General features: G+C 18.9%; 1 protein-coding gene across 1 annotated transcript in view; it reads right to left on the bottom strand.

The window, feature by feature from the left end:
• Positions 1-17,781, bottom strand: part of LOC145279699 (DNA replication ATP-dependent helicase/nuclease DNA2-like) — a 190,058-nt gene that overhangs the window by 33,159 nt on the left and 139,118 nt on the right. The window contains exons 23-26 of the mRNA XM_080130983.1: positions 7,010-7,058; positions 5,100-5,215; positions 3,268-3,396; positions 1,073-1,272 (exon numbers count right to left, since the gene is read on the bottom strand). Of these exons, the coding sequence (XP_079987109.1) occupies positions 1,073-1,272; positions 3,268-3,396; positions 5,100-5,215; positions 7,010-7,058 (494 nt within the window). The remainder of the gene's footprint in view (positions 1-1,072; positions 1,273-3,267; positions 3,397-5,099; positions 5,216-7,009; positions 7,059-17,781) is intronic.

Raw genomic sequence — 17,781 nt, 5'->3', positions numbered from 1 at the left:
AACATAATTAAAGTTTTAGTATAAACATAAATAAAGTTTTAGTATAAACATAATTAAAGTTTTAGTATAAACATTATTAAAGTTTTAGTATAAACATAAAGTTTTAGTATGAACATAAATAAAGTTTTAGTATAAACATAAATAAAGTTTTAGTATAAACATAATTAAAGTTTTAGTATAAACATAATTAAAGTTTTAGTATAAACATAAATAAAGTGTTAATAAACATAAATAAAGTTTTAATAAACATAAATAAAGTTTTAATAAACATAAATAAAGTTTTAATAAACATAAATAAAGTTTTAATAAACATAAATAAAGTTTTAATAAACATAATAAAGTTTTAGTATAAACATAATTAAAGTTTTAATATAAACATAATTAAAGTTTTAGTATAAACATAATTAAAGTTTTAATAAACATAGATGAAGTTTTAGCATAAACATATGTAAATGAAGACAAAAAGTCTACTGAACATTTTTTTTTATTATTTAATCATTTGGTTTTTGTTCAGAATCATCGTATATTAAAAAAAAAAAATCTGTATGATATATGTAGCCATGACAAAACAAAAACATCATGTTCCAAAAAGTAAGTAATTGATCAAGTAATTTTATTTTTATAAAAGAAGGTGACAGTGATCAACGACACGGACTGACAACCTGAGTGTCCCAGGTTCGAATCCAGTTCGTTCTACAAAAATCACTTTCACTTATGGTGTTGGCAACCATCACGTGGTCAGTCCCGTAAGTACCTGATGTCTTTCTAGAAAAAATTCTAAGTAGAAAAATATCAGGGAAACCAATGCCAACAATAGAATCTTCAGATTCACACAATGATGATTTTCATAAAGGAAATCATTTTTAAGCAATTAATGCGAATTCGTAAGCATTACAACATAAATCAAGTATAAACTATTGTCGAGTTATCTCCCTTTGTTTCTTTAGATTTTTTTCAAAATGGTGGACAAAACAGCAGATTTTCTCTTACTCATAAAAAGTGATTTTTTTTATTTAAAAATAAAACTATTTGATCAATTCACATGATTTATCTAAGAATCTAAAGTACTTACTTAGCTTCTTTACTTTGGACAACTGGAGGTAATTGTTTAGAATCTCCGACAAGAATGAACTTCTTAGCTGCAAAAAGTGGTCCAATGCAAGCCAATTGAGTCACTTGCGAAGCTTCGTCCACAATGCACACATCAAACATTTGATTTTTCGCAGAAAAAATGACATGGTTGCTTCCTAAACAAGTTGTGGCTACAACACGCTGTTAAAGAAATAGCAAAATGATATTTTTAATCAAATCCAATTTTGTGCTTATTTAGAATTCAAACTATTATTTTTTTTAAACCATATGATGTACGTAACTGTAACAGAAGTCATATTCCAAAAATCACATAAATTAATCAAGTACCTATTTCCATATTTAAACTCATTTTTTTTTTTTTTTTTTTACAATTTTTAGTGATTTTAATAGGAAATTGTAGCTATTACAAGGCTGATTTTGATCTCATGAGTTCTAATTGAGTTGTCTTTCTCTTATTTATGACTACATAATGTTGGATCAAAACATAATCTCAGTTTTTCATAAAATTTGATTTTCTTAAAAAATAAAAAAAAAAAAAAATGTGATCAATTTACATGATTTTTGGAATATGTTATTTTCGTTCCATGACAGGTATATACACCATAAAGTTTTAAGATTTCTCTGTATTTTTGTTTTTAAAATAGGCTTAATTCTAAATAAGTATCCTCATTTTTTTTATTGTGTCACATGAACATGTGACTTCTGTTTTATTTATAAGTGGAATGCAGGGTCAAATGGATACGAACACAGACTATGGGAGTGTTAAAGTGTGTGTAAATCTGGTCACTTAATTACTAATGCTTGGTGAAAGCCCCACTTTGCTTTAGCTATTGATAAGACAAATCATGTCCAATATGTTATCGTGCGGCGACTTGTAAGATTGACGAATCAGAAAAAGAGATTCAGTCCATGTTAGAAATGGGAAATAAAAACAAAAAAAAAACCGGTAAAATTGAGAACATCATATTCAACATGACATTTCATCAGATGACTTTCAAGAGATTTCGATTGTCATACACTTCTTGTACTCAAATTGGTTATCTCAACCTTTCAGGAATTTCACTGGGTACTTCTTTGTTATTGGAGTGCAATTTGAAAAATTGAATTTCAAGTAAAACCAATGGTATCAACTGAATTGTAATGTCACAGTAATTAACATATCCAAAAATTATGAACAACAATAAGACAGAAAATTAATTATTAATGAAAAGTTTTCAAAGAAAATTAGTGAAAATTGAGTTTTGCTAAAAAAAATTTTTTTAAATAAACAGGAGAGCTCGAATCATAACAAGGAAGGTAATTTTCTGAAAACTTGGAAAATCTTATGTCAATTTAGCAAAACTCCATATTCACTAATTTTCTTCGAAAACAATTTTTATTAAAAATTAATTTTCTATTTTGTTTTTCATGAGTTTTAGATATGTTACTAATTTCGACATGACAATTAGGTAGATACCATTGGTTTTTAAGTGGAATTCAATATTTCGGTTTTCGCTCTCATAACGAAGAAGCACCTTCCACTGCCATTCTCGTGTACATAATGCTTACAAATATCACACACACAAAAAAAAAAAATAGAGTTGCTCCCAACCTCATTTCCACAAACTGAACAAGAAAAACTTTCTTCTTTTGGGAATTTTCCAAAACTACAATCACTGCTCATCACTTTGGTTGCGATAACATTCAATTTCAGATCTTTACTTTCCATTGCATTCTTCCAAGTTTTTTTTTTTTTAACTAAACATAGAAATAACATGAGAACGATGAGAACAGGAGTTTGAAGAATCAAAATAATACAAATAATTCTGTTATACTTTTCTTTCGTCAGCTAAAACTTTTTTTCTTTTACATAGGCATCACCACTTATCAAGGCCAAGAGGCCACTCGAGGATAAGGGTCAAAGAGTGTACAGTAGAAATTGAACAATGTAGTAATCATTAACGATGGAAATTCGGTAAATGTGTTAACTTATATGGAACAGTTCATCAAAAACTTGTTTACGTTAGACTTGAGCAAAGCTTTTATTCATTATGCCAGGTGTTCAGATTTACAACGTAAAATTAATAGCAAAACGATTGATAATGAACATTTAATGGTTAGAATACGTCTATATCATTTAAATCAATCATTTGATTATTTTTTTTGTTTTAAGAAACAAAACATTTCCATACAAACCTTTGATTCATACATTTCTTTCAATTCATTCACATTAGTCACAGACTTTATCAAGAAATCCTCGGAGAATGGATAGATTTCAGGATGGATCCGGTCTTTTCTTCCAAGTCGTAAAAAGTCCACTTTTTCCTAAAATAGAAACAAAATCCATCGATGAAGAATGTTGAACATTTTAAACATTTCATTTTCGTTTTTCTATACTTCTGCCCATCCCACATCACTGAAGAGAAAGATTACTATGGTAAGGACCAGAATTATTGCAGGGCAACCTGGGTGCGGAGTTATGCAGCAAAATGTTTGTTCAAATTACATTTAAATGTCTGCATGTTTGTACAGATGGGGGAAGCAGGGATGGAATTCCAAACACAAGTAATCTGAAACAAGCAGCTTTTGGATATTCAACAATTTTGCATAAAGAACCAATTCTAAGTCAACAGGCTATAACTTTTGCCCATTTTTAATAGGCAAAAAGTCTAAACAACCGTTTTACTTGATCAGAATTTATTGCCAGAGACGTGCAGAGGGAGATTGCTAGGGGTGCTATAATAACCTGCCCCTTTTACTCGTTTCAAAAGTGCCTTTTTTAGAGGAATGTATTATAGGGTTGTGCCACACTAAGACGATGTTTATTACTATATTTTTGCCATTTCTTTCACTTGTGCACCTGCCTGAAAAAGGTTCTCTGCACGTTACTGCTGATTACAATTATTGATTTGTTGAGTCATAAATACATCACACTACAGCAACAAAAAGAAAACTGAATTATTTTGTCGATTCTTACACAGCAATGTTGTTTAAAAGTCACAAGTTGTTGATTGATTGATTGGTTTTACAGCATATCAACCTATGTTGTTTAAAAAGTCAGAAGTTGGTTGCTTAACATTTGTGAGAAGAGCAACTATTAATGCAGCAATGTGTTTTTGTGATGCCGATGGAGTTAGTTATCAAGAGTAATGACTGAATCTGTATTTCATAGTTCATGGCAAGTTGTTTCAAATGATGATTCATATTCTTCATCTAATAGACAGAATGAATTTTCATTGGTTGAACCAACGTATCAGCTGACCAATCAGAATTATGAATGAAAATTGTCTTTTAGGAAAAATTAATTTTAAGACAATTGAGATTTGTACACAAAAAAAAATAGTGTTGAAAAAGGTGTTAAAATGGCTTCCACGTCAGTTTTTACATTTTTTAAAGATGCAGCAGCAAAGATTGTTCGAAAGTGTCATGTAAAATGTTAAGCAATTTTTAAATTTTCAACAAAGTCTATTCGGCATCCTTTCAATTGAGCGTTATTTTCACAACTTTTCATTCAATGTAACCTCTGACTTTCTTCGGGTGTATCTTGTTGAACTCAAGAACCTTCCTGTCAAACTCAAGAATCTGCACGGAATTTTGAATGGAACCCTTTATTCAATTTACGAGGGGCAAAGAACTGTGGTGCAAGGATTAAACTACTTGGTAAAATTCAGTTGTAAAAGTTTAATTCTTCTGAAGGTTAAAGGTTCAATCCTCAGTATGGGAGGACTGAAAATACAATTACAAATTACTATGGACTTCTACCCAATCATGGTTGATGGAACAAGAGTATGTTATCTCCATGGATTAAATAAATGGTTCCGTTCCAAATTCCCAAGTTTGACAGAAAGATTCTTGAGTTTGATAAGAGACACCCGTGGAAGGTCTAATATCACATTAACCGAAACGTTGTGAAAATCATACTCAAGATGAGAACAGTAGTCCGAAAAATCCAATACGACGAACGAATCATTCTCAAAAATTCAAACCCACAAAAAACATAAAAGTCAACATTGTTTTTACGTACAAACCTTTTTCAGCTTGAGTAGAATGTTATCGACTGCTGAATGAGTATAACTTGCGAGAAGAATTGACAATCCAAGATTTGTTAAAACTTTGATCAAAGCAACAATAGTTGAAGTTTTTCCTACAAAGTAAAAAAAAAATACATAATTATTCAATACTAGTTGGAATACACATCCTTGGATTCATCATAAGAAAACACAAAGAGATAATGTAGTAGTTGCACAACAAACTTATTTTATTTTTGTGTGTAAAGGTTAGTACTTTATGAAAATCGCATGGATTTTTTTCTGTAGAACCATTTTAAAGAAAACTTGGAAAGAAATAACAATTGACTTGAGAAAGTGATAAAGATCTGGCCATAAATAGATTTGTTTGTTTGTCAACTTTTTGAAGTCGTCCAACACATGCCAGCAAAATGGATGTTAAAGTGAATATGATGATGTTGACCATCATCATCATATTCACTTTATATCATCATCATCATTTGAATGATGTGTTACGTTAAAAACAACCACTGTTATGAATCAAACAGGGTACAATCACGACACAAGCATTAAACCATAACGCTTTCTAACGAATATCCGTTTCAAACACACCAATGCTTAAACTTAGGATGTCCTACGTCATGTAATGTATGAGACGGTCAAAGTGAACCATCATTTTGAATCAAAAACCAGATTCACAGTTGCTATCAGTTCATTTTTGATCTTCCACTTCTTTTTTCATTAGAGTAATTGGTTCATAATTCTCCTTGGGGCCAATCTTAAGGTATCTCTAAGCCAGCCTAGATGTCGTTTAAAGGTTCATGCAATTTCTGACTTCTTGGTTGGAAATTCAATTACTCCATGTAATCCATAGAATCTTTCAGAATCAAACGCATCTAATTTCCTTCTTGGTTGATTTTGAGATGCCAAATTTCACTTCCATCAAACAGTGTAGAAAAGACATTGCTGGTATAAGATTTTAATTTAGATCTGAATTTTTGTTTTTCAAATCTTGCAAAACTGGTTAAATACTGCTATCCTGCACTCATAGTCACATACTGCATTCCTTGTTTTTGAAGCTTTTTAAATAAGTGAAGCTGTCAACTCTAGCTATTTCTATTTTTGATCAAGAAAACTTGGTTGATGTGTGCCAGAGAGCAAGCTTTAAGTTTTATTAGCATTTATAACACACCATAGTTGCACTCACCAAAAGATTGGAAAGAAATCTAGATGGCACGTACACCTGTATACTATGAACAGTGTTAAATATATCTTGGCAAGATCATTCAACAAAGCAGCAACTTTATGGTAACCTACCTGCCATATCTACTTCCATCAGGGAGCAATGTCTATGATTGGCCGGTCACTTCCAGAGGAGCAAGCAAGAGCTAGTGACAAATGTATTGTGGACTCCATGGAATGGGCGCACGAGCATAGGACAACCTAGAGCCACGTACATCCAGAAAATCGCACATGATGCCAACTGTGATTCTGAAGATTTGAGGCAGCTGATGGAAGTCACAGACAGATGCTTGTATTTACATGGTTGATTATTCATCGAACACTGGTTCTCTCACCCAAAACAAGTGTTCGTAGCAGTGCACATATGCTAATCGCCGCCATTATATGGCAGTGTTCAATCTCTCTACATTTATTTTTATACGGTTAGTTTTCATCGTGATATGAATATTTATTTTTTATACGGTTAGTTTCATCGTGATATGAATCACCAAATGTGGATAAAAAGAAAAGAAATATTTTGCGACATAAATCACAAAATCAATATTGGAAAGCTGAGCAGCATAAAAATAACGATATCAGAATGTAGTGTTTGTTAGTCTCCAAAATATTGGTCAAAATCGCAGACATGTTTCTAAATTTTTCAAAACAATTTTTTTCTTTTACAACACATTGAACCATTCTTGGCTTACCTGTTCCAGGATAACCACGAACAATGACGTAATCTTCACTCATTAACACCTAAACAAAAAAAGAAATAATATAAAATCTATAAACATTACTAACACCGAAACAAAAAATATATATATATATATATATATATATAAAAACTCTATAAACCTCAATAACACCTAAAAAAAAAATAAATAAACCCTATAAAATAGTGACTTCTATTGTGAAAAAAATAATAGTGATATAAAAATAAGTTTTGAAATATGAAGTAACCAAAAAGGTTTGGTTCATTTTTTGATTAGCTATTGAATGAAGCTGAAATATATACGAAATGCGTGTAGCAATTGTTTCAGACAGTCGGAAGAATGAACATCAGATGTTATAAAAAACATGATCACCATGCTCGGCCATCAGATATAAGCTTGACAAATGTCCAGAGATTTTGTTTGCAAATGTTTGCTTTCTTTCCACCGTACCGCGTCTTTATTCAATCAAATGCTTACCAGTGATGAAAAGTTGGTTCTGTACGAAACTCCCAAGCATTTCAGACATTGGTTGTCTCTTCAGGATGCTGTCCATCACACCGCAAGACGGCCGATGCACCCACACAAAATTATGCTTTATGTTTAGCCGACAAGTCATCAAGTGTTTCATTATGAACTGCTACTAATGGACCAAACGGTTATTGGAAACCTACACTTGCAGCAACTGACACATGTGCAACAGGTATTGCGGCAGAAGGAGCCAGCATTGGTGAATTAGAAAGGCGTGCTTTTCCTCCATGAAAATGTCGAGCCGCATGTCACATGAGTGATCAGGAATATCTATGGTTTTTCTTTAAGAATGGACAGAACGTTTTATGGTTATTTTGTGAATAAAATCAGCACATTATATATTGACATTATATATCAACATTATATATCAACATTATTTATTAATCTTATTTATCAACATTATTAACATTATATTTAATAACATTATTAACATTATATTTAATAACATTAACATTATATTAATAACATTATTAACATTATATTAATAACATTATTAACATTATATTAATAACATTATTAACATTATATTAATAACATTAACATTATATTTAATAACATTATTAACATTATATTTAATAACATTATTAACATTATATTTAATAACATTATTAACATTATATTTAATAACATTATTAACATTATATTTAATAACATTATTAACATTATATTAATAACATTAACATTATATTAATAACATTATTAACATTATATTAATAACATTATTAACATTATATTAATAACATTATTAACATTATATTAATAACATTATTAACATTATATTTAATAACATTATTAACATTATATTAATAACATTATTAACATTATATTAATAACATTATTAACATTATATTAATAACATTATTAACATTATATTTAATAACATTATTAACATTATATTATTAACATTATATTAATAACATTATTAACATTATATTAATAACATTATTAACATTATATTAATAACATTATTAACATTATATTAATAACATTATTAACATTATATTAATAACATTATTAACATTATATTAATAACATTATTAACATTATATTAATAACATTATTAACATTATATTTAATAACATTATTAACATTATATTAATAACATTATTAACATTATATTAATAACATTATTAACATTATATTAATAACATTATTAACATTATATTAATAACATTATTAACATTATATTAATAACATTATTAACATTATATTAATAACATTATTAACATTATATTAATAACATTATTAACATTATATTAATAACATTATTAACATTATATTAATAACATTATTAACATTATATTAATAACATTATTAACATTATATTAATAACATTATTAACATTATATTAATAACATTATTAACATTATATTAATAACATTATTAACATTATATTATTAACATTATATTTAATAACATTAACATTATATTAATAACATTATTAACATTATATTAATAACATTATTAACATTATATTAATAACATTATTAACATTATATTAATAACATTATTAACATTATATTAATAACATTATTAACATTATATTAATAACATTATTAACATTATATTAATAACATTATTAACATTATATTAATAACATTATTAACATTATATTAATAACATTATTAACATTATATTAATAACATTATTAACATTATATTAATAACATTATTAACATTAAATAACATTATTAACATTATATTATTAACATTATTAACATTAAATAACATTATTAACATTATATTAATAACATTAACATTATATTAATAACATTATTAACATTATATTAATAACATTATTAACATTATATTAATAACATTATTAACATTATATTAATAACATTATTAACATTATATTAATAACATTATTAACATTATATTAATAACATTATTAACATTATATTTAATAACATTATTAACATTATATTAATAACATTATTAACATTATATTAATAACATTATTAACATTATATTAATAACATTATTAACATTATATTAATAACATTATTAACATTATATTAATAACATTATTAACATTATATTAATAACATTATTAACATTATATTAATAACATTATTAACATTATATTAATAACATTATTAACATTAAATAACATTATTAACATTATATTAATAACATTATTAACATTACATTTAATAACATTAACATTATATTAATAACATTATTAACATTATATTAATAACATTATTAACATTATATTAATAACATTATTAACATTATATTAATAACATTATTAACATTATATTAATAACATTATTAACATTATATTAATAACATTATTAACATTATATTAATAACATTATTAACATTATATTAATAACATTATTAACATTATATTAATAACATTATTAACATTATATTAATAACATTATTAACATTATATTAAAAACATTATTAACATTATATTAATAACATTATTAACATTATATTAATAACATTATTAACATTATATTTAATAACATGAACATTATATTAATAACATTATTAACATTATATTAATAACATTATTAACATTATATTAATAACATTATTAACATTATATTAATAACATTATTAACATTATATTAATAACATTATTGACATTATATTAATAACATTATTAACATTATATTAATAACATTAACATTATATTAATAACATTATTAACATTATATTAATAACATTATTAACATTATATTAATAACATTATTAACATTATATTAATAACATTATTAACATTATATTAATAACATTATTAACATTATATTTAATAACATTATTAACATTATATTAATAACATTATTAACATTATATTAATAACATTATTAACATTATATTTAATAACATTATTAACATTATATTAATAACATTATTAACATTATATTAATAACATTATTAACATTATATTAATAACATTACTAACATTATATTAATAACATTATTAACATTATATTTAATAACATAACACATTATATTTAATAACATTATTAACATTATATTAATAACATTATTAACATTATATTAATAACATTATTAACATTATATTAATAACATTATTAACATTATATTTAATAACATTAACATTATATTAATAACATTATTAACATTATATCAATAACATTATTAACATTATATTAATAACATTATTAACATTATATTAATAACATTATTAACATTATATTAATAACATTATTAACATTATATTAATAACATTATTAACATTATATTTAATAACATTATTAACATTATATTTAATAACATTATTAACATTATATTAATAACATTATTAACATTATATTAATAACATTATTAACATTATATTAATAACATTATTAACATTATATTAATAACATTATTAACATTATATTAATAACATTATTAACATTATATTAATAACATTATTAACATTATATTTAATAACATTATTAACATTATATTTAATAACATTATTAACATTATATTAATAACATTATTAACATTATATTAATAACATTATTAACATTATATTAATAACATTATTAACATTATATTAATAACATTATTAACATTATATTTAATAACATTATTAACATTATATTAATAACATTATTAACATTATATTAACTACATTATTAACATTATATTTAATACCATTATTAACATTATATTAATAACATTATTAACATTATATTAATAACATTATTAACATTATATTAATAACATTATATTAATAACATTATTAACATTATATTAATAACATTATTAACATTATATTAATAACATTATTAACATTATATTAATAACATTATTAACATTATATTAATAACATTATAAACATTATATTATTAACATTATATTAAATAACATTAACATTATATTAATAACATTATTAACATTATATTAATAACATTATTAACATTATATTAATAACATTATTAACATTATATTATTAACATTATATTAATAACGTTATTAACATTATATTATTAACATTATATTAATAACATTATTAACATTATATTAATAACATTATTAACATTATATTAATAACATTATTAACATTATATTAATAACATTATTAACATTATATTAATAACATTATTAACATTATATTATTAACATTATATTTAATAACATTAACATTATATTAATAACATTATTAACATTATATTAATAACATTATTAACATTATATTAATAACATTATTAACATTATATTAATAACATTATTAACATTATATTAATAACATTATTAACATTATATTAATAACATTATTAACATTATATTAATAACATTATTAACATTATATTAATAACATTATTAACATTATATTAATAACATTATTAACATTATATTTAATAACATTATTAACATTATATTAATAACATTATTAACATTATATTAATAACATTATTAACATTATATTTAATAACATTATTAACATTATATTAATAACATTATTAACATTAAATAACATTATTAACATTATATTAATAACATTATTAACATTATATTTAATAACATTAACATTATATTAATAACATTATTAACATTATATTTAATAACATGAACATTATATTAATAACATTATTAACATTATATTAATAACATTATTAACATTATATTAATAACATTATTAACATTATATTAATAACATTATATTTAATAACATTAACATTATATTAATAACATTATTAACATTATATTAATAACATTATTAACATTATATTAATAACATTATTAACATTATATTAATAACATTATTAACATTATATTAATAACATTATTAACATTATATTAATAACATTATTAACATTATATTAATAACATTATTAACATTATATTAATAACATTATTAACATTATATTAATAACATTATTAACATTATATTAAAAACATTATTAACATTATATTAATAACATTATTAACATTATATTAATAACATTATTAACATTATATTTAATAACATGAACATTATATTAATAACATTATTAACATTATATTAATAACATTATTAACATTATATTAATAACATTATTAACATTATATTAATAACATTATTGACATTATATTAATAACATTATTAACATTATATTAATAACATTAACAATATATTAATAACATTATTAACATTATATTAATAACATTATTAACATTATATTAATAACATTATTAACATTATATTAATAACATTATTAACATTATATTAATAACATTATTAACATTATATTAATAACATTATTAACATTATATTTAATAACATTATTAACATTATATTAATAACATTATTAACATTATATTAATAACATTATTAACCTTATATTTAATAACATTATTAACATTATATTAATAACATTATTAACATTATATTAATAACATTATTAACATTATATTAATAACATTATTAACATTATATTAATAACATTATTAACATTATATTTAATAACATAACACATTATATTTAATAACATTATTAACATTATATTAATAACATCATTAACATTATATTAATAACATTATTAACATTATATTAAATAACATTAACATTATATTAATAACATTATTAACATTATATTAATAACATTATTAACATTATATTAATAACATTATTAACATTATATTAATAACATTATTAACATTATATTAATAACATTATTAACATTATATTAATAACATTATTAACATTATATTTAATAACATTATTAACATTATATTTAATAACATTAACATTACATTTAATAACATTATTAACATTATATTAATAACATTATTAACATTATATTAATAACATTATTAACATTATATTAATAACATTATTAACATTATATTAATAACATTATTAACATTATATTAATAACATTATTAACATTATATTTAATAACATTATTAACATTATATTTAATAACATTATTAACATTATATTAATAACATTATTAACATTATATTAATAACATTATTAACATTATATTAATAACATTATTAACATTATATTAATAACATTATTAACATTATATTTAATAACATTATTAACATTATATTAATAACATTATTAACATTATATTAATAACATTATTAACATTATATTAATAACATTATTAACATTATATTAATAACATTATTAACATTATATTAATAACATTATTAACATTATATTAATAACATTATTAACATTATATTATTAACATTATATTAAATAACATTAACATTATATTAATAACATTATTAACATTATATTAATAACATTATTAACATTATATTAATAACATTATTAACATTATATTAATAACATTATTAACATTATATTATTAACATTATATTATTAACATTATATTAATAACGTTATTAACATTATATTATTAACATTATATTAATAACATTATTAACATTATATTAATAACATTATTAACATTATATTAATAACATTATTAACATTATATTAATAACATTATTAACATTATATTAATAACATTATTAACATTATATTATTAACATTATATTTAATAACATTAACATTATATTAATAACATTATTAACATTATATTAATAACATTATTAACATTATATTAATAACATTATTAACATTATATTAATAACATTATTAACATTATATTAATAACATTATTAACATTATATTAATAACATTATTAACATTATATTAATAACATTATTAACATTATATTAATAACATTATTAACATTATATTAATAACATTATTAACATTATATTTAATAAACATTATTAACATTATATTAATAACATTATTAACATTAAATAACATTATTAACATTATATTAATAACATTATTAACATTATATTTAATAACATTAACATTATATTAATAACATTAACATTATATTTAATAACATGAACATTATATTAATAACATTATTAACATTATATTAATAACATTATTAACATTATATTAATAACATTATTAACATTATATTAATAACATTATATTTAATAACATTAACATTATATTAATAACATTATTAACATTATATTAATAACATTATTAACATTATATTAATAACATTATTAACATTATATTAATAACATTATTAACATTATATTTAATAACATTATTAACATTATATTAATAACATTATTAACATTATATTAATAACATTATTAACATTATATTAATAACATTATTAACATTATATTAATAACATTATTAACATTATATTAATAACATTATTAACATTATATTAATCACATTATTAACATTATATTAATAACATTATTAACATTATATTAATAACATTATTAACATTATATTAATAACATTATTAACATTATATTTAATAACATTAACATTATATTAATAACATTATTAACATTATATTAATAACATTATTAACATTATATTAATAACATTATTAACATTATATTAATAACATTATTAACATTATATTAATAACATTATTAACATTATATTTAATAACATTAACATTATATTAATAACATTATTAACATTATATTAATAACATTATTAACATTATATTAATAACATTATTAACATTATATTAATAACATTATTAACATTATATTAATAACATTATTAACATTATATTAATAACATTATTAACATTATATTAATAACATTATTAACATTATATTTAATAACATTATTAACATTATATTAATAACATTATTAACATTATATTAATAACATTATTAACATTATATTTAATAACATTATTAACATTATATTAATAACATTATTAACATTATATTAATAACATTAACATTATATTAATAACATTATTAACATTATATTAATAACATTATTAACATTATATTAATAACATTATTAACATTATATTAATAACATTATTAACATTATATTAATAACATTATTAACATTATATTAATAACATTATTAACATTATATTAATAACATTATTAACATTATATTAATAACATTATTAACATTATATTAATAACATTATTAACATTATATTAATAACATTATTAACATTATATTAATAACATTATTAACATTATATTAATAACATTATTAACATTATATTTAATAACATTAACATTATATTTAATAACATTAACATTATATTTAATAACATTATTAACATTATATTAATAACATTATTAACATTATATTAATAACATTATTAACATTATATTAATAACATTATTAACATTATATTAATAACATTAACATTATATTAATAACATTATTAACATTATATTTAATAACATTATTAACATTATATTAATAACATTATTAACATTATATTAATAACATTATTAACATTATATTAATAACATTATTAACATTATATTAATAACATTATTAACATTATATTAATAACATTATTAACATTATATTTAATAACATTATTAACATTATATTAATAACATTATTAACATTATATTAATAACATTATTAACATTATATTAATAACATTATATTAATAACATTATTAACATTATATTTAATAACATTAACATTATATTAATAACATTATTAACATTATATTAATAACATTATTAACATTATATTAATAACATTATTAACATTATATTAATAACATTATTAACATTATATTAATAACATTATTAACATTATATTAATAACATTATTAACATTATATTAATAACATTATTAACATTATATTAATAACATTATTAACATTATATTAATAACATTATTAACATTATATTAATAACATTATTAACATTATATTAATAACATTATTAACATTATATTAATAACATTATTAACATTATATTAATAACATTATTAACATTATATTTAATAACATTATTAACATTATATTTAATAACATTAACATTATATTTAATAACATTATTAACATTATATTAATAACATTATTAACATTATATTAATAACATTATTAACATTATATTAATAACATTATTAACATTATATTAATAACATTATTAACATTATATTTAATAACATTAACATTATATTAATAACATTATTAACATTATATTAATAACATTATTAACATTATATTAATAACATTATTAACATTATATTAATAACATTATTAACATTATATTTAATAACATTAACATTATATTTAATAACATTAACATTATATTAATAACATTATTAACATTATATTAATAACATTATTAACATTATATTAATAACATTATTAACATTATATTAATAACATTATTAACATTATATTAATAACATTATTAACATTATATTTAATAACATTAACATTATATTAATAACATTATTAACATTATATTAATAACATTATTAACATTATATTAATAACATTATTAACATTATATTAATAACATTATTAACATTATATTAATAACGTTTCAACATTATATTAATAACATTAACATTATATTAATAACATTATTAACATTATATTAATAACATTATTAACATTATATTAATAACATTATTAACATTACATTAATAACATTATTAACATTATATTAATAACATTATTAACATTATATTAATAACATTATTAACATTATATTAATAACATTAACATTATATTTAATAACATTAACATTATATTTAATAACATTAACATTATATTAATAACATTATTAACATTATATTAATAACATTATTAACATTATATTTAATAACATTATTAACATTATATTTAATAACATTAACATTATATTTAATAACATTATTAACATTATATTTAATAACATTATTAACATTATATTTAATAACATTAACATTATATTAATAACATTATTAACATTATATTAATAACATTATTAACATTATATTAATAACATTATTAAAATTATATTAATAACATTATTAACATTATATTAATAACATTATTAACATTATATTAATAACATTATTAACATTATATTAATAACATTATTAACATTATATTAATAACATTTATAACATTATATTAATAACATTATTAACATTATATTAATAACATTATTAACATTATATTTAATAACATTATTAACATTATATTAATAACATTATTAACATTATATTAATAACATTATTAACATTATATTAATAACATTATTAACATTATATTAATAACATTATTAACATTATATTAATAACATTAACATTATATTAATAACATTATTAACATTATATTAATAACATTATTAACATTATTAATAACATTATTAACATTATATTAATAACATTATTAACATTATATTAATAACATTATTAACATTATATTAATAACATTATTAACATTATATTAATAACATTATTAACATTATATTAATAACATT

The sequence above is a fragment of the Euprymna scolopes genome, chromosome 1 (genome assembly GCF_053919585.1).
Source record: "Euprymna scolopes isolate OS-2025 chromosome 1, ASM5391958v1, whole genome shotgun sequence".
NCBI classification, from domain to species: Eukaryota; Metazoa; Mollusca; class Cephalopoda; order Sepiida; family Sepiolidae; genus Euprymna; species Euprymna scolopes.
This window is presented reverse-complemented; position numbering and strand designations above follow the sequence as displayed.